This window comes from Pinus tabuliformis, chromosome Q (genome assembly GCF_031772625.1).
Source record: "Pinus tabuliformis cultivar Carrire ecotype Pingquan chromosome Q, CPIR1, whole genome shotgun sequence".
In the NCBI taxonomy this organism is placed as follows: domain Eukaryota; kingdom Viridiplantae; phylum Streptophyta; class Pinopsida; order Pinales; family Pinaceae; genus Pinus; species Pinus tabuliformis.
In genome coordinates, this window is record NC_142296.1 from 887335681 (window position 1) to 887356792 (window position 21112).

The following is a 21112-nucleotide window of genomic DNA, read 5'->3' on the forward strand; positions in this document are numbered from 1 at the left end:
AAGCTTAGAAACATTCTTACCTTTAACATTTTTTCCTGTGATGTCATTTATGCAGTATGTCATAAGGAAAAACAATGTTTAACGGGAGATAACATAACATTCTTCTTCAACGTCTCATATTTACAAGCCAGTTTCAACAATATGAAAGAGTTACTCAGTGTGTTAAGAAATAATATTCTTAGACGCTACAAATAGCATATGTACAAACAAAAAGCCATGCATAGAAATATTATATTGTCTTTCCATTAGAAGACACTGGGCATTATATAAACTCATGAGATAGTTGTGATATGAAATATTTTGCCTAGTAAACCTGTATATGGATGAAATATAACAAGATCACAAATAGAAAACACAATTACTCGATATTATCTCCACTCAAAAGAATAATGTAAAGCAAGAATTTCATATGCTAAGGTCATGTCAACTAATAACATATTGTCAACTAGGAGTTTCAGTAGCACTGGTCTTTAAAGGAAATATGTCATTTTCATAATGCATTCAAACTCTGAAAATTTCAACTCTTGCAGCAACTGGAAATTATTCTTCTAACTGCAAATTCAATTATGCAGTTTATTTGCTACAGCAAACAATGAATAAAATCACAATTGCAATTTTCACATAAAAATGTTGCGGGAAATAAAATGCCGGAAACTGAGAAATTCTAGCGCACACAAAATTTTGACACTGTTATTTTTGGACAATTGTCCCTAGAAAAACCCAATGTAGAAAAACCGGTGCAGCAAATGAGGGTTTTATTATTATTCTTCAGCAACAAATCTGAGTACAATAATTTGGATGCCAAACCGACAATCCAATCTGAGAGAATCACTGGAAAAATTCTTGTGAGGATTTTTCCTCACCCCACGGCTGATTTTAGCTCCCGAAATTGGCCCTTCAACACTTCGCACTTCCTTCTGTGTCAACCTCTGCGCAGTGCTTGGGCAAGCCCTGCTGCTGCTGCCTCCGGAAACTCTTGAAATCTACAACTCTGCTTCTCTTTGGCTCTGGAACTGATTCACTAGTCCTCCTTATCAAAATCCCGGCCACCAGCTACTGAATCAACTGCTCCTCTAGCTAGATAGAACTACTTTGTTGTTGCTACCTACGCAGTCCTTGCGCAATCTCTTCAGGAAAACTCACGCTCCCTCAATCTAGCTCTTTCGACACTGGAAACCTCCACCAAAATACTACCTCACTCCTTTGCCACCTGCTACTCGATCTCTAGCTCGAATCCTCTTGCCGAATCACTCCGCTACTAGAAAATCGATATGCCTAGATCACTGAGTGTCTACACTGGTGTGTTCTCCATCTACCCATCAACCTCCTTATAATCTCCAGTTGGGACTCCAACGGCCAAGATTAAAACATTATCAATGGCTAAGATCATTTATGGATCGATCCGTGTGAGTTTCCAGATGACTCACACCTTATCTCAATTAATTCTGATTAATTAACTAGATTTCCTAAGTTTAGACTTAGGAAATATTAAAAAAATAGGCTAATAATCTAATTGAGACACTTCTAGGTGGAATTCCATAAACGATTTATGGGTTTTGGAGAACTCCTGTGTTTTGGCCTCTCCAAAAAGTTTCAATACTAGAACACCTCTGATGCTACAGAAACTAACACTCCCTCTTAGTAAGGAAGGTGTTATCTCTGGTGTTGCACACTTTGCCATAACACTCTGTCTCTATACCACCCTTTGTCACGTTGTTGATGTCTAGCCACTGCCCACCAACCATTGCACAACTCTGATGTTGCATCAGTGTTGTTGCTAACCCTGCATTTGCACTACAACTCCCTCTCAACTATCAACGCAACTGAGAGGCATCTAAAATTATGTCTCTACTACCGAAATGGGTTCTCCACCATACCCATATGTTCTCCGAAGTAGACGAACTTAGCTCTCCCTAGATCTTTCGTGATTATATCTGCAACCTGCTCTTCTGTTGGAACATACTATAGCTAGACCGCTCCACGCTGTACACAATCTCTGACGAAATGACATCAAAAATCTATGGTTTTTGACCTATCATGAAACACTAGACTCTCAAATAGCTTGATATAGCTTTGATTATTGCAGTAGACACAAGTCGCCTCCATCCTTTGCCTAAACAAGCTTACCAGCAGGGTCCAAAGCCATATAGCTTCGCACATAGCTATGCTTGCTACCATATACTTTGCTTCTACAGAGCTCAGTGCTACTGATTTATGCTTCTTGCAACACCAAGAAACCATTACTAATCCAACGTTGAAGTAGTACCTAGAGGTATTTTTCCTGTCCATTGAACTGCTTGCCCAATGTGCATCTGTGAACCCACATACTCTGATGTCATCCCCTCGGGTATATCTCAACCCATACTCGACTGTGTCGCGCACATACCTCAAAATGTGCCTCGTTGTTGTCCAATGTAACCTCTTTGGTTGCACCATGAACTGACTAAGGGTATTGACCGCGAAGCAGATGTCTAGCCTAGTGTTGACCAGATACATGAGAGAAACAATGACTTGTCTATACAAGGTGGGGTCAACATCCTTGTCATCTAATGCATCTATCTTCTTCTAGTTGGTGATCATGGGCATAAACATGGGTCTACAATCTTGCATTATGAATCTCTTCAGAATATCTGTAGCATATCTTCCTTGCCCAAGGAAGATCTGCCCATCCTTCTGCCACACTTCCAATCCTAGGAAATAATGCATCGACCCCAAATCCTTCATATCAAACTTTGTTGCAAGGTTCCTTTTGAAGTCCTCTTTGAGCCCTAATGACCCTGTCAGGAAGAGATCATCCACATACAATACCAGGATGAGTGGCTCACTCTCTACCATCAAATAGTAAAGGTTGGGATCTACATCACTCTTGACGAATCCCATCTGCTGCAAGTAGCTGTCAATCTAATCGTACCATGCCCTAGAAACTTGCTTGAGCACGTATAGAGCTTTCTTCAGTCTGCACACACGAGTGCGCCTCTCTTGAGTCCCAAAGCCCTTTGGTTGTTCTATGTACACTTCTTCCTCTATCAACTCGTTCAAGAATGTTGTCTTAACGTCCATCTAGTGAATCTGCCACCCCATTTGAGTTGTTAGGGATATAACTGACCGAATAGAAGTGTATCTGGCAATTGGGGTGAGGGTCTCCTCATAATCTATCCCCTCTTTTTGTGCATACCCCTTTGCCACGAACATAGCCTTGTACTTCTCCACGCTACCATTTGCAGCATACTTGATCTTGTAGATCCATCGAGAACCTACAACTAACATGTCCTCACGCCTCAGCACCACTTCCCAAACACCATTCGTCATGATAAAGTTGTATTCTTCTAACATGGCATCCACCCACACCTGATGCTATGCAGCTTCCTGAAAGATGGAAGGTTCTGCGACCTAAGCCACCAATGCTTGCTACCTGTCAAGTTGTTTGTGCTCTCTTTTGTTCGTTCTAGGAGATCCAACGATCTCCTCTGCATCTCTCAATGTCTGACAAACTTCTCTGTTGGTTCGACCACTAGTGGTGGGAGGTTTGACAAGCTCCTCCTCATCCTGTCTCTGTTTCCCCGTCTGTTGAGATCTCCCTAGATCCCCTGTCCCTGAGGAAATGCTAGTACTGGTCACTGTACTGGATCCCTGTGACTGTCGCACTAGCGTTCCCACTGGCTGCCCTGTGACTGTCACACTGGCGTTCCCACTGGCTGCCCTTGTGGTTGTCCCTATTGTTGGACCAATGGAGCTTCAATTGGTTGATTTTGATCACTTGCATGCATCTCATGAAATCTCTTGAAAGCTCGATCTTCCATGAACTTTACGTCTCGTCTCACTACAATCTTCCTATTGTTAGGGATGTAGATCTTGTATGCCTTGGAGGTTTCGTTATACCTAACAAGGAACCTCTTCTCTATAGTCTGATCCAATTTGATGTGCTTCTTATCTAGCACATGGCAATAAGCAATGCTACCAAAGATCTTGAAATGACCTCCTTCTACGTCAGCCTGTGTGTAGTGCTTGAGCAAGCCCTACTACTACTACCTCTAGAAACTCCTGAAATCTACAGCTTTGCTTCTCTCTGTCTCTAGAACTGATTCACTAGTCCTCCTGATCAAAACCCCGGCCACCAACTACTGAATCAACTGCTCCTCCAACTAGATCAAATTGCTCTGTTGTTGTTGCCTGCACAGTCTCTCTAGGCAAACTTGCACTCCCTCAATCTAACTCTTCTGACATTGGAAACCTCCACCAGAATACTACCTCACTCCTCTACCACCTACTACTCGATCTCTAGCTCGAATCCCCCTGCTAAATCACTTTGCTGCTAGAACATTAATCTGCCTAGATCACTGAGTGTCTACACTAGTGTGTTCTCCATCTACCCATCAATCTCCTCTTATAATCTCTAGTTGGGACTCCAACGGCGAAGATTAAAACATTATTGATGGCTGAGATCATTTCTAGATCGATTTGTGTGAGTTTCTAGATGATTCACACCTTATGTCAATTAATTCTGATTAATTAACCACATTTCCTATGTTTAGACTTAGGAAATATTAAAAAATAAGCTAATAATCTAATTGACACACTTCCAGGTGGAATTTACATAAACGATTTATGGGTTTTGGAGAACCCCTGTGTTTTAGCCTCTCCACAAAGTTTCGAGACTAGAACGTCGTTGATGCTACAGAAACTAACACAAACATCCACAATAAAACTAACACAAAGAGGAGTGGTAAGAGGGGGAGGGGTTATAATTAGTCACGATGGAAACTTAACCATTAAGTACTCCTGCGGGTTGGGCGAGAAGACCAACAACCAAGCAGAAATGTATGGTCTATTATTAGGCATAATATTAGCTCAAAATATGGAAATCCCCAAGATGGTAATCTTGAGAGACTTTCTAATCACTATACAACATTTGAACAATGGCTCATCTCCTAAAGAGAACCACCTTAAGCTCCTCCTCCAAAGAATTGAACGTGCTCTGGAACACTTTCTCTTTAAGTCTTTTTATCATATTTTAAGAGGGCAAAATAGAGAAGCAGACAGTCAAGGAAATCTGGCCTGCCTTCTCAATGTGAGCCAAACATAAATAAATGGATCCAAGGGATGGAGAACTATACCTTAGATATAAGAATGATGTACAGTAGTATTACACCAACCTCACCACAACTCATACAGGGTGGCAATATAAAGGAAAATTTAAGGTTGGATAAACGTATGAAAAGACATTTGTATTCGAATGTCATGGCTCCTGCTAAACAAGCGGACCATGCATGGGAGGCCACCCCATTAAATCTACATGCTCCATCCTCGACGTTCAAACAGAATCGCCTACCTCGACCTGACTAAGCACTTTGCTCTGTGATGAGTTTTATGAAGGTGGGCATCATGAATATTAATGATGATGCAATGGATTCTCTGTGTGAGGCCAAGGGCTCTCGTAATAAAGCTATGGATTGTGTTTGGTTCCCTCATAGAAGTGCCAAGGTGCAATTACAGTGGAAGCAGCTTCCAAATCGCCCCCAAGCGCCTTCTGTGTCATTCCATTCTGAATGTATTGTTTCGGTTACTACTCATGGAGACAATGGGCTATGTATTTGGCTCTTTGTGAAAGCTTGTTCTATGTGTGTCAGTGGGTTATGTGTTTGGCTCTCCCATCCCTGTGACGAGGTGGATTGGTGCTACCTCCACTCAAAGGCTCACGAGATCCATCTGTCTGTGCAGCGCAGTGGTAGCTGCTTGGTCCATGGCAGCCTCAGTTCTCTGGACGTTGAAGACCATGAGCGAAATTCTCAAGTTGGTGTTATTTTCCAAAGTTTTGTGACTATCTAGTATTCTCTATTCATTAGGGCAAATTCTTATATTACCCTGGCAATTCGTCACCTTTAGTGGTTAGTTTTCTCTTTCTGGAATCTCCCCCTGCCCATGGCTTGCTCAATTTGGCCAATCCCTAGCCCTACGAATTCTCGTAATGCTCTGAATGTTGAATTTTCCTTAGGCCCTAGATCTGATCTAAGGATAACCAAGCACACAAACACACTAGGAACCCTCAACTTACAAACACTTTGCACAGCAGAAATCTACAACAATGAAATTAATAAAGTACACAGATTTTGAGCCCAAAGCTTGATTTTTTATCAGTCCATAGATAAAAAAAATCATGGGCTCCTGTACCAAGGATCATGACCCTCATGTCACTAGTACAACTAGTATACATAGTATACAAAACTAGGGCTTGAGATTTGCTTGACTTACTTGTTGAAGGTAGTCCTTTAGGTCCTCTTGTCCAATGTTCCTCTAGAAGTCCTTTGCCTCCATCACATAATGATTAGGTTCCTTCGTAATTTATGTCCAATCCGTTGCTCACAGTGGTCAAGACCTTTAGATCTTTTGTATATATCAGCCCCAAAATACAACATCACAGAGAATTAGCCCTTCAATTCTTTGTATATCTAAGCCTTCAAGCTTGTTGTTCAACTATCCTTTGATGAACAAACTTCAGTGAACCATCTCAACAATCCACTTTCTTTCTTTGAATAGCAACCCTTCTTTTGTGCCTTACTGGGCTCTACTCAAACTTGAGACACATCCACACCCCTAGCCACAAACCTAAGCTCCTTGGCCCTTGCTCCTAGGGTTCTGAGCCTCTTGGCCCTCCTTCTTTTAGGCCTACAACCCACCTCAGAAACCCTCACTGTATGCGGCCTTCTTTATCTTGCTTGGGGACCTTCTTAAGGACATGGATGACCTCCTTTACCCCTCGGTTTGTCTTTTTCATTAGCCTGAGGCCTCACAGCCTACTTCTACTCTGCGTGCAGCCTCCTTTCTATGCATAACACGGAGGGCTAACAACCCTATTTCTCTGCCTATACCAGGTTCGAGACCTCTTGCCTCCTTTTGGGGCTTCGGCCCCCCATTTACTAGTGCATAACAGTGGTTGTAGTAGACTTGAGGCCTTGCGGCCTCCTCCTAGGGAACAAAAGGAACCTCAACCCTCAAAACCATGTGGGCAAACCAGAATTATGACTTGGCAGCCTCCCTTCTTCTATACAACAAACCATATCGTCCGCGTTCAGTAGTAGGTAACTCGACCTACTTCTTCTAGGGTAGAATCCTTCTCCCAAAACCAAAAAACAGACCATAGATCATCCTTCTCCTAGTTGTGGATTCTCCTTGAGGATTTTGACTCTCCTCATGGGCTATATCTTCCACGAGATTGAAATTGCAATGTGTAAGACCTCTCGATTGGTCTCCTCAATTTATAATTTTCTCTTGGGTCATTTAGGAAACCTCCAAATCTTAGGGTTTTAGCCTCTCAACCAATTAGAATAAATAATTAGTTTCTTTAGGTCCTAAACCCACTGCTTTGGGTCCAAAACCCCAACTTATGATAAATTTCCCAACAAAATACTTTTGGTGGGTATCCTTATCTCAAAAATACCTTCTGAGCTACCCAAAATTCTAACACTCCCTCTTAGTGAGGAAGGTATATCCTTCACGCTTCCAGCTTCATGACTTTTCTTGCATGTCCATGATCGTCTTTGCATGATTCATGACTTTCCTTTGCGTCGCCATACCCATCTTCACATGTGCCACGTCTTCTTTTGTACTTTATCAAGATTTGACTTGCATGGTGCATGATTGTCCTCGCATGCAACATGACTTTTCCTTGCACCACCATGAGTGTTCTCACATGGTCCGTGATTGTCCTTGCATGGGCTAAAAACTCCTCCATCTCATTAGAACCTAGAGATTCAAACTTCCATAAGGCAACTGACAATCCTTCGCAATCTCCCTCTAAGCCTACACAACCTCCACTGGTTCACTCTACTTCCTATGCACAATCTAATTCACGTGCTCTTCAGAGTACCTCTGGTACCATGTTCAATTTTCCTTAGGCCCTAGATCTAATCTGAGGCTAACAATTAGGTCCCTATAATACTAGTGTAGCCCCCATATTGTTATTGTTGTGCCCATGCAGCCCCCGTATTGTTATTGTTGTGCCCCATAGAAGCCCATTATTGTTATTGTTGTGCCCTTACATTATTATTGTTATGTAGGCTATGATTAAATTGTGACCCCTTAGACTCCTATATATACAAAGGACACCTTGTCATTTGTATCATCTAAGAATTGTGCATTTATGTAATGTAAAAGAGGTTTCCCCCTCGAAGAGGATACTTTTTAAGTCATTGATCTATCTTTTTGTGAGATGGTTGCATTAAGACCCCAGGTTTGTTACAACCTTTAGACATTGCAAGTCAACGTTGGAAGGAGGTCTCAATGGATTTTATCGCAGGTTTACCCAAGTCTGAAGGAAAGAGTTTCATCATGGTGGTAGTTGATAGACTTACCAAGTATGCACACTTTTGTGCATTATCTCATCCTTTTAAAGCCGGTACAGTGGCTACTGCATTTATGGAAACAAGTCAAAAGCTTCATGGAAACCCAAAGATTATAGTAAGTGACAGAAATCCCATTTTCACTGGAATTTTTTTTGGACAGAATTGTTTTCTTGTCTCGGTACTCAATTAGCTCATAGTTCTTATCATCCTCAATCTGATGGGCAAATTGAGATAGTGAACAAATGTTTGGAAAGATATCTTCGTTGTTTTGTATCTGATAAACAAACACAATGGGTCAGGTTGTTACCTCTAGCTGAATGGTGGTATAACACTTCTTTCCATACTGCAGCAAAAATGACCCCATTTATGGCACTTTATGAATATCATCCACCATCCATCATATCATCTTTAAGAGAAAAATCTAAGGTTCAACCTGTTGACCACTAGAGTGGCACCTGATGATTATATGAAGACTCCATGCCCAAGGATGATCCAGAGGACACTTGTACCATAAGATATCGTCAGTCAACAGAGTTTTTTAACTCTACTTCTATCTTCTCATCATCTTTCTTATACCCAGATTCCACACCCTGCGGGAATTGTAATAAGTGATACTAGTAATAATGAGTTTTTGACTCTGTAACAGGCCTAAGATGTTGGGACTCAATCAACAAACGAGTACACCTTAGAGTGTTTTTTTAACCCGGTTAATTATCCCTTCTTTTTCAGAGGCGGATAATTTTATGGGTTTTTTCACTCACTTTTTACCCCAAAGCCGGGGTGACGGTTTGAAGGTTGAGCCCCTAACACATCTTAGTGTCTAGAGTCGATGTATATTACCATACTAGATCACACAAAAAGTTTTGTGGAATTTGGCTAAGTCTAAGTAGGATTTTTTAATAATTAAAAATTTCCCGCAAAACGAAATTTTTTAATTATTTTCTATGTAATGGTGTAAATAAGTGGCCTTAGGAAACATTTGGGGTGTATGACTACTCGAAAATCATCCTCAAAGGCCCAACATTATCTTAGGACCCACTTTGAGGGTCAAAAAATGACTTAGAGTCCCTCAAAAGCCGATTTTTCAAGTGACAATAGCAAAAATGAGGAAAAAATTCAAAAAATGAATAATTGAAAAAATTTATAAATTTTTCCAAAGTCAAAATAAGTCAAATTTTGACATGGAAATTATGTGGAGAGTCAAGGGTGATGTGGCAAGCATGTGGGACCCACCTCATAAGGTACAACAAGCTCAAGTCAAAAGTTTCAAGTCAAAGTCAAAGGGGCCCACAATGAGCTCATGAGAAGTACGTACAAGCAAATGTATGAAGTGACTTTGATTTAATTTAAATCAAATGTTAATTAAAGTCTAAGGTGAAAAAGTTAAAAGAAGTTGGAGGGACCCTACATAACTATAGCCTACGCATTAGTTTGATAAAAGGCACATGATAAAAGATATCTCCGCGTACAGCTACAACAAAGGAATATTCACGCCAGTCAAAGTGTCAACGCAGCCACTCCAGCTCCACGTAAATCAGCCAATAGCAGTTCAGTTCAGCTTGTACGCAGCAATTATAGGCAGTTTTAGGTTCATGATATTACACAACAGATTTTTAAGAGGATATTTACACTGGCAATCAAGGAGACAGGTCCACGTATGGGCAAATTAGGTGCACATTGGCGGTCAAAGATCAACGCTACAGCAAGGCATCTCAACGCAGATTTGGAAAGATCATTTAAATGCATGAAATCAAGGACATATCTCCACCGAACTGTACACATGTACCAAGCAGCCAGCATAAGGGAACCCGCAGCAAATGAAGCCAACCTATACGCACAGTTAACAGCAGTCAATACACAATCACCATAACAGCTACACGCAGATCTTCATAACAGCTTACACAGCAATTGGTTGGCTTGACTGTTTGAGGTGTCAACAGTAGTTTAAAGGCAGCCAAACACACAGCAGATTTGAGGATATTCAATGAACAGTTAAGGAGTCAAGTTTTCCACCTACAGCCAGTCATCTTGCCACTTGTGATTTGATTTTCTACATTGGGATTGCCAATCCACTTGTCATTGGAATTTTCCTTGGGATCATCTCAAGGTTGCACGAAACGGGGAAACGGGTAGGAGTTTCCGAAACGGGAAGCGATACGAAATGCGACCTCCCCAAATTTTGGAAACGGGGAAATATATATATATATATATATATATATATATATATATGGACATTTGAGAAATATGTGCAATCATAAAGCATATATGGTACGTTCTAATTTATTACATTATGATAAAATTGTCAATTGTCAATGCATAGACTATAAGTATCTAAATTTACATCACATTTACTCATGAATAATCACATAATGAAAATAGAAATATCCAAAATCAGCCACGAGAAATTTCTAATTTTTTGTCTCATGATTGATTGGGAGTCTCCTCCTACATAGTCAAATGACCTTAGTGCTCCTGATTAAATACAAGTTTCATACCCTAGTACCCTACATTCTCTTGATTATTGGGAGTCTCCCCTGCATAGAGGGCTTTGTTCTCTCGATTAAATACAAGTTCCATACCCTATTACATGATAAAATCCAATGGAAACATTGCAATCCCCCCAATCCTGAAATCCTGAAAAACAGATAAGTCTGCTGGATTTTGAGTGAGATCTAAAATTCTACTTTCTCCATATGAAATCCAATGAGGGCGAAACCACTCTCAAACATCCTGAGTCATTTCATGGTAATGTTAAAAATTTAAGTAAAAGGATGAAAATGAAAAATAAAGGAGAATATCACTTTTACTTTAAGCATTTAACATTACCATGAACTGCATATCAACACTAGGGCAAAAGTTCACTTTTATAACTTTAGACAGGCATCTGTAAGCAACTAGAAGTCACTAGGCTAACGTAAGAATAGATTACAAAACAAATAATAATAAAAAATTAAAAAAACACAAGTAAACGCTGAAACGTGGGTCGTACGGCCCTGAAATGCGTTTCAGGCCGTACTGGCCACGTTTCAGTTTTGTGAAACGTGGCAGTACGGCCTGAAACGCGTTTCAGGGCCGTACCAAACGCGTTTCAGCGTTTCGTACTCGTTTCCATACAGAAACGCCCTCCTACCCCACGTTTCCTGCAACATAGGATCATCTCCCATTTTCTTATTTATATGAGTCTTGAGCTCTCATTTGATGGATAGAACAAGTTGTTGGGCATGCGGAGACTGCTGGATTTTGTATTCATCTTTCATATAAATAAATAAAAAAGTCTTTGGGGTTACTAGCTTCTCTTGTGGTGCATTCTTTGGTTGATGAGGTATCCCTGTGTCATTTGATGTTATTATTCATTTGATTTTACATTGCTATCTAGTTGTTTTTTTGTGCATTTGCCTGAGGGCATTATTGTCTAGGGAGGAGAGATTTGCAGCTATCTCAAATCTCCTTTGGGCTTGATATATTTTGAGCTCTTGTTGTAGCTTGTTATTTTCGGTAGAATGACAAGCTCAACTTGGTCTCTATATGCCAAGTCTCTTTTGCACTAAAAATTGGTTTGCAGGCATTTTTGTGTTCAAAGGATAGATTGCCAACTCTATTGGAGTGTGAGGACTTCTTCAGTTGGAATATTCACCTCCAAGGATATCAAAGATCCCACAAGTTGTTCAAGCCAACAATCTCATAAGACATCAAGAGATTTATTTAAGAGGAGGTTTCATGAGCCCTTTGCTTCTTTTCTATCTTGAAAAAATATCATATATTTTCTTCTTTTATTTGCGTGCATATTGGTTTTATCTAGCATTTGAGGCCCTATTTCTTTTGCATGCTAACTCTTTTGCTTGCTTTCCCACAGGTGTTCTTGGAGGCAATTCAAGTTTGAAGAAAGAAAGCTAAAGCATAAGCTAAGTAACCCTTCTCCATTTGGAAACCCAAGTCGAAGGTTATTTGGGCTTTCATTTGAAAGCATTTCACTTCATTCTAAGGGGAAACAAATTTAAAAACAAAAAAAAAACAATTTCATTTCTTAAAGAGCAATACTTTGAAGGCACTGGTTGTTTATGTATTTCATGCTTATCTTATGTGTTTATGGTCATTGCTCATATCAGGTTTGCTTATAAATATTAAATAAATAATCTATTTAACTCTAACAATTCTCCTAGAAACTCACATCTTTTCTAACTTAACTTTTCATTAGGGACCACCCCCCTTAGCTGACCTAGGAGATAGCTCAAACGGAGAGAGTCGGGATTAGTGTGACAGCCCCTTCTCTAAGTTCCCTGCCACCAACCACACCCTGTGGCGTTGAAGGCTTTTCTCACTGAGTTGTAGGTAGGTGTAAGCGCAGGGTCAACACAACCAGTGGAAGATCACATCGAGCATCAACAACAAGTTCTCTGTTAGGCCCCTACACTAGTAGGCCCCTCGAAGAGGCTGAATTCTAAGGCGTTGATCTATCTTTTCTATCTTTTTCTTGAGCTGGTTTCATAACATTCTCCAACTGTTAAAGGATAACCTCACTATGGCACAGAATCGAATGAAACAACAGGCAGATCAGCATCGCAATGAAAGAAGTTTTGATGTAGGTGACTAGGTATTTTTACGGCTACAAATATACAAAAAATGCTTCTCAAGAAAGCTAAGAAGGATAATAAATTATCACCCAAGTACTACGGTCCTTACAAGGTGTTGCAAAAGATTGGTACTATGGCATACAAATTGGAGTTGCCTGCATCTTCCCGAGTACACCCAATTTTCCATGTTTCATGCTTAAAGAAGGTTATCAGTGATAAGCTTCCAGTTCAAATATTGTTGCCAGAACTTGACGAAAAAGGAAAAATCATATTTGAGCCTAAAGCAGTCACGAAAACAAGAACCCGACAACTACGTAATTGATCAATTTCAGAGTATCTCATTAAGCAAAAGAACTTACCCGTTGAAGATTCCACATGGCAAGATGAGAATTTTATACAAAAGCATCCAAAACTACACAAGTGTTGAGGACAACACTTTTTTGAAGGAGAGGGGCATGTTAGGTCCCTATAATACTACTGTAGCCCCCTTATTGTTATTGTTAGTGTAGCCCCCTTATTGTTATTGTTGTGCCCATGTAGCCCCCGTATTGCTATTGTTGTGCCCCATAGAAGTCCATGATTGTTATTGTTGTGCCCTTACATTATTATTATTATGTAGGCTCTGATTAGATTGTGACCCCTTAGACTCCTATATATACAAAGGAGGCCTTGTCATTTGTATCATCCAAGAATTGTTCATTTACGTAATGTAAAGGAGGTTTCCCCCTCAAAGATGATACTTTTTAAGTCGTTGATCTATCTTTTTTTGAGCCCTCAAAACCATGTGGGCAAACCGGAATTATGACTTCGCAGCCTCCCTTCTTCTATACAGTGAACTATATCGGCCACGTCCAGTAGTAGGTACCTCAGCCTACATCTTCTAGGGTAAATCCTTCTCCCAAAACCAAAAAATAAACCATAGATCATCCTTCTCCTAGTTTTGGATTCTCCTTGAGGATATCGACTCTCCTCATGGGCTATACATCTTCCACAAGAGTGAGATTGCAATGTGTGAGACCTCTCAATTGATCTCCTTTATTTATAGCTTTCTCTTGGATCATTTAGGAAACCTCCAGATCTTAGGGTTTTAGCCTCTCAACCAATTAGAATAAATAATTAGTTTCTTTAGGTCCTAAACCCACTGCTTTGGGTCCAAAACCCCAACTTTCGGTAAATTTCCCAACAAACTACTTTTGGTGGGTATCCTTATCTCGAAAATACCTTTCGAGCTACCCAAAATTCTAACACTCCCTCTTAGTGAGGAAGGTATTTCCTTCACACTTCCAGCTCCATGACTTTCCGTGCATGTCCATGTTCGTCCTCACATGATTCATGACTTTCCTTTGCGTAGCCATACTTGTCCTCGCATGTGCCACGTCTTCTTTTGTACTTGATCAAGATTTTACTTGCACGGTGCATGATTGTCCTCGCATGCAACATGACTTTTCCTTGCACCACCATGAGTGTTCTCACATGGTCTGTGACTGTCCTTGCATGGGCTGAAAACTCCTCTATCTCATTAGAACCTAAAGATTCAGACTTCCATATGGCAACTGACAATCCTTCACAATCTCCCTCTGAACCTACACAACCTCCACTAGCTCACTTTGCTTCCTGTGCACACTCTAATTCATGTGCTCTTCAAAGTACCTTTGATACCATGTTGAATTTTCCTTAGGCCCTAGATCTAATCTAAGGCTAACCAAGCACACAAACACACTAGGAACCCTCAACTTACAAGCACTTTGCATAACAAAAATCTACAACGGTGAAATCAAAGAAGTACACAGATCTTTTGAGCCCAAAGCTCGATTTTTTTATTGGTCCATCAATAAAAGAATCATGGGGCTCTCGTACAAGGGATCATGGACCTTTAGATCACTAATACAGCTAGTATACATAGAATAGAAAACTAGGGCTTGAGATTTGCTTCTTCAAATCTACAATTTGCCCACAAAATATAGAGACAATGCTTGACTTACTTGTTAATGGAAATCCTTAAGTCTTCAATCCTTTAGGTCCACTTGTCCATTGTTCCTCTGGCAGTCCTTTGCCTCCATCACACAGTGATTAGGTTCCTTTCTAATCTATATCCAATGAACCACTCACGTTGGTCAAATCCTTTAAACCTTTTATATATATCAGCCCCAAAATACTTTAGCTACTCACAAAGAATTAGCCCTTCAATTCTCTGTATATCTAAACCATCAAGCCTGTTGGTCAACTATCCTTTGATGAATAGACTTCAATGAACCATCTCAGTAATCCACCTTCTTTCTTTGAACAGCAACTCTTCTTTTGTGCCTTACTGGCCTCTACTCAGACCTAAGACACATCCACACACCTGGCCACCAACCTAAGCTTCTCAGCCTCTGAGCCTCTCGGCCCTCCTTTTAGGCCTATGGCCTACCTCAGAAACCCTCATTGCCTATGACCTTCTTTATCTTGCTTGGGTGACTTGCTTAAGGACATGGCTGACCTCCTTTAACCCTCAGTTCAACCTTTTCATCAGCCTAAGACCTCACAGCCTCCTTCAACTCTACATGTGGCCTCCTTTATGTGCATAACGATGAGGGATAACAACCCTATTTCTCTACCTATACCAGGTATGAGGCCTCCTACCTCCTCTAGAGCTTCGGCCCCACATTTACTAGCGCAAAACAATGAGTGTAGCAAACCTGAGGCCTTGCGGCCACCTCCTATGTCACAGGCAAAACCTCAGCCCTCAAAACCATGTGGGCAAACCAATATTATGACTTGGCAGCCTCCCTTCTTCTAGACAACGAACCATATCCTCCACATCCAACAATAGGTAACTCGACCTACTTCTTCTGGGGTAGAATCCTTCTCCCAAAACCAGAAAACAAACCACACATCATCCTTCTCCTAGCTACAGATTCTCCTTGAGGATCTTGGCTCTCCTCATGCACTACATCTTCCACAAGAGTAAGATTGCAATGTGTGAGACCTCTCCATTGGTCTCCTTTACTTCTAGTTTTCTCTTGGGTCATTTAGGAAACCTCTAGGTCTTAGGGTCTAGCCTCTCAATCCATTAGAATAAATAATAATTAGTTTCTTTAGGTCCTAAACCCACTACTTTGGGTCCAAAACCCCAACTTTGGGTAAATTGCCCAACAAACTACTTTTGGTGGGTATCCTTCTCTCGAAAATACCTTCTGAACTACCCAAAATTCAAACACTGAACTCAAGCTAGCCTCCCTTAGCATAGCCCCTCTAATGTGTATAATTTCAGTCAGCTCAATGCCCACTGGCATCTCTTGCACACCTTTGACAGCACTATCTTATCCTATTTATATTCCCCGAGTCTAGTCTACTATGTCCCCTAGTCCACCCCTTCCACATCACCAACAATGCTAACTAGGAAAGGAAACCCTAATTCTGTCGGAAGCACTAGGGCCTGTAACGAATTCAGTCACCAACTCCAGGGACTTCAAAGGGAGAACATGGATATCAAATGGAAACTTCATCAACAAACAAATTCTCTAATCTTTCTCACAGAGGAAATTCAGTCCCTGAAGGTCAAGATATCCCATCAAGACAACGAGCTTGATGAAATTTGGTAGCAAATAGAGGACCTACAGCGAATGCCTCAAGCACCAGCGAACCAGAATATCGCGGGCACTGCGTCAAGCCCTCCCAAAGGAATTCTACAATTAGATCTAAACAAGCCTCCAGATAAGGCTTTCTTTCTCCTTTATTAATGGCATCCTTTTGTAAATGTGTGCTTCTGCTAGAACAATTTTGTAAGATCTATGCATGTTGATTTGCTATTGTTGTTTGTTTCCATCATTGTCTTTTTGGTACCTCAGACAGTGCCTCCTTGGAGGACCCTATGAAAGAAGATGCAATGTACCCATGTATTTGCTGCGACCAGGCGCAGATTTTATACAATTTTTACTCATTTCAGTTTAAACTTCAAAAAAAAACTAAGACACAAGAAGATATGAATATGAAAAAAAGGTACCGTTAACATATGCAGTGAATTTTTTGTTTTGCTCTTCAATATAAGCTTCCACATCATCGAGTTTCCTTGCCTGTATAAAATATCAAGGACAAGATTAGACAATACATAAATGAGGTTAGAGAGCTTTACTAGCATAAGTCGTTTAGGCATAACAATATGCGCAAGACATTGTACTGCATAATTACCTTTAACTCTTTATATTTTCTGTGTAGTTTTGAGTACCATTTCTGCACCTGGAGGACATATATCCATTTTTAAGGGCACAATATCAATTAGATGTAGAGACATCGTCCTTTCACAGACACAGATTTCAATTTAAGCAAAAGCATAGCATACCAATTTGATATAAGCAGAAAACTTTCACAGAAATTTTACAGTAACAATTTTTTGCAAGGTGTGGACAGCATGGCCTTTGTACCTCAGTCCCTTCTTTAACTAGTTTACGTTTTCAAATGGATTATAGTAAATTTATTGAGGCTTGAAAGCATAGCAAACAAATGAAATTTCGCAGAGGCCATAAATCATAGAAAATAAATTTCTAATATGGTGAATCCAAAAGATATTTAGGTTAAAAAGCGTAACTAAACCTTTGCCATAGTGATTCCAGTTGAATGGTCATCATTATCATTAGCCTGGCACTTTTGCAAGGATTTGTCGTCCATGCACAACCCATCTGGAAGTCCGTCATCATCAGAAACCAAATGCATGTCTGCAGTCATTTCAACCGGTCTGTTTGGAACGGACTTACCATCCGATTCAACAGCTTCAGTTCCGATTACAGCAAATGGAGGCCTCTGCGGAGGATCAGTAGTGCGCACAACCTGAGATTCTTCCATAGTCCGTCTTCCCAAGATAGAATCAATCATGCCCTCTTTGTTAACAGTGCTCTTTACTGTCGGAGATCTGGCAGTGTTACTATTTGGGACACAACCCTGCTTAGTTCTCATTTTATCCAGGTTGTTCGGAACAGAATTGTTGCCCGTTTCAGCAGCATCAGTTCCTATTTCAGATGATGGAAGTGCTTGTGGAGGATCATTAGAGGGCATAACCTGGGATTCTTCCGCAGCCTGTCTTCCCAAGACAGCATCGAGCGTATCCTCTTTGTTAACGCTGTTCTTTTCTGTCGGAGAACCGACAACATTATTATTTTGGACACACACGCGCTTCTTTATCCTCGGTTGAGTATCACCGTCTGAAATGAATTGCCTTTTGGATGCTCGTTTCTGCTTGGGCACCTCCGATAGGTTTAATGCACAACAGTTGAAACCTTCTAAAACCACCGGCTCAGAGATATTAATGTTATCTTTATTCTCTTTATCCAGAATGCCTTGATGATTTTTAGCTTTAATTCTATTGCTTCTCCTTTTCGGGGGATTCTCGCTACCAGCTATATTTTCAATCGCAGAATCAACCCCAAGACCATCACGCAAACCCTTGCCCCTGCTTCTTTGCCTTGTTGAAATACTATTGTTTTGGATACTGACCAAAGGGGTGGCATTGTCTTTGCCAGTAGTGGTTTTGCGAGACCGGGAATTGAACTTGCCCCCAGAGTTGTTACACTGGCACGAATCCTCCTCAATCAAATCACCATTGTTACTATTAGTATCGGAATTCAATGCAGATGTGAGAGTTACTTCCATTGCAATGCCTGCAGTTGTCTGGTTTTTTCTCCTCTGGCCCATTTCTACACATTAGAAGAGAATACAAAGTCCAACGAAGCTGGTGTCTGGTATCACCTGCCATATCCTGCGGAAAAAGCTGTTCAGCCTAGCCACAGTTCCTGCACAGAAATTGAAAATAAACAAAGCCTCCAAGCCCAGCATTGCGGCAACTATCACAAAACCTAATATGCACAATAGGGTTTCGTACTATTATAGAGTGTCTACATAATGTGTCATGTGTGAAATCGCATGAACGAACGCACTATGTGTATATTCGGCCAGTCAAAATCTTGTGTGTACATGGACCTCTGGTGGGCAAGGGAATGCAAGTTGCAGAGAAGAATCCAAGAAGAACGGTGCATTCATCCATAAAAAGACTGCGTTGTCTACCGAAGCCAAGATGCATCTAATTACTAATATTCTGTATCAAATTTATGTTGGTATATGGATGCTAAATGAAGGACGAAAATTGCTCAAAGGGATGGTTCCAATGAAAAAAAATGGAGGAGTATTTTATTTTTGGGTAACGTTCAGTTTTCATTAAAACAAAAATTAACCATAATTATTATAGATATTAATTTTATATATTTTTTATTAGATAAAATTATCATTAATGTTAATAATAATCTTAATACAATTGAAAACATAATCTTGTTAAATAAATACATGAATAAAAATCTTAAATGTAAAAGTAAAACCTCATAATTCGCATTACTTTGGCCTGAAGGCTCACCTGTATATCCAAAACCAGATTTATCAAATGGTGATCACCATCACATGGTGATCACCATCACATGGCTCGTCTGTGTTCCCGCGAGTTTCTATTTATGCAAAAACCTAGATTATTTTGTTTGCCTGGATTATAATAAGAAGGAGATTTTCAGCCGTAAAACTGCATACCTTCCAACTGTGGGCAGCCATGCAAGATTCGATAGAACCGCTAGGGCGCAGGGGAGCTGAGTATACAACACTGTTCGAGTAACCAATGGATTTGAAATTGAAATGAGAAATAAACAAGGACAGGCAAAACAGATCAAAACCTGGCTGAAAGTGAAGAAACAGCTGCAATGTATCCTAGAAATGCCTGTATTGGGTGACATAAAAGACCCTCGTAGTTTAGAGCCTTTGACAGAAAGAAGAGGCAAAGTATTTGATTTGAATTTCAATTTTATCCGTCATATGCACGCCTCTTAATCTCGCTCATCAACTTCATTTTGAGTAACTTGCAAACCATATCCATTTGCTTTAAATCGGTCCAAAGAATCTTTGGATCAACCATTGTTATTCACAACATTTTCAATACTTGTGCTATTCCTTTATCACATTAAATTGGTCCAGGGTTTCCAAAGAGTCTCTCACGAATATGTGGTCTCTCTCAATGAGATGTTGTATATATATCGCTATCGCTGGTCAAGATGTTTATGTAACAATGATTCGAAATTTGCTTTGGGTTAAATATAGATTTTTTCCGAGGATTTAAAAAAAAAAATGATTTAGAAAGTCTATACATATATTTTTTTGTAACGTTGTGGTTCACGGGCACTTTAGTTAACTGGTGGGTACCCTAGTCAATGGGTGGTGCTACATCCACGAAAAATCTAGGCTGATCGACCCAGAAGGGAATCTAGCCACGCGGCCTACTAGCAAGGTCCGACTCTAAGGGTTTTGGGGAGATTGGACCCTGTGACCTCCCCGCAGCCCACTAGCAAAGCCCGACTCCAAGGGCTTCGGGGAGATTGGACCCTGTGACCTCCCACAGCCCACTAGCAAGGCCCGACTCCAAACGCTTCTGGGAGATTGGACCCTGTGACCTCCTGATGACAAAGCATTAATTTTGACCCACTACGCTAACCCTTGGAGCTAAAATTTATATATATATATATATATAATTTAATTTAATGTCTTTATTTTGCAATTAAATAAACTTAATTCTTATTATATTTCTTTACCATAGTTTATTTAATCTTTACCGCTTTTCTACTCTTTAGCACTTTTCTATGCTATGTCACTATGTTACTAGTACTTTTTTTATATATTTCATTTTTTATATATTTCATTTATATTGAGTTGTAAAATATATTTAGTTTTTTTCATGCAATAAATGTTATTTGGTATAAGATTTAAATATGTAAGCTTTCGTTTAAGATTTAAATATGTAAAATTTTAAAGTATTTATGATTTGTTTTTGGTTTCAAGATTGTCGTAGAATTATATTTTGATAATACTACAATATGTTACATGATTAGTTTCACGGGTTAGTTTAATTTGGTTAAACCATTTATCAAGGCATCTTGTTAATGGGGAGGCTATAAATTGTAGGTTGAAATCTACATTTCTATTATAGCTAGCTTAAAAAATCAAATTAACATTGCACATTTAGCCATGGTTCAATTTTTTCATCATTTTACATAGTAGTCTAACAAATCACAACGCATTTTATGGTCCCTAAAGGATATATCACATTCTCCAAGGCAAGGAAAGAGGTTGATTGCACTCTCCTAGGGAAACCAAGACATCATCAAAGAATTCAAAATTTCTTCTCTAGAATTCGTTTAC

The 21112-nt window shown here is 40.0% G+C and overlaps 1 protein-coding gene across 9 annotated transcripts in view; it reads right to left on the reverse strand.

Annotated features, from left to right (window-relative positions):
* The window catches only part of LOC149222320 (uncharacterized), a 190808-nt gene extending 170895 nt beyond the window's left edge, over positions 1–19913 (reverse strand). Inside the window, exons 1-6 of one of the 9 annotated variants that reach the window (XM_089385363.1) lie at positions 19597–19912; positions 19457–19512; positions 19290–19377; positions 17483–18675; positions 17081–17128; positions 16896–16965 (exon numbers count right to left, since the gene is read on the reverse strand). In XM_089385363.1, coding sequence (XP_089241489.1) covers positions 16896–16965; positions 17081–17128; positions 17483–18577 — 1213 coding nt within the window. In that variant the 5' untranslated portion in view covers positions 18578–18675; positions 19290–19377; positions 19457–19512; positions 19597–19912. The other 8 variants (XM_089385371.1, XM_089385370.1, XM_089385364.1 and 5 more) reach the window with 8 other exon arrangements.
* Between the last annotated feature and the right edge of the window lie 1199 nt (positions 19914–21112).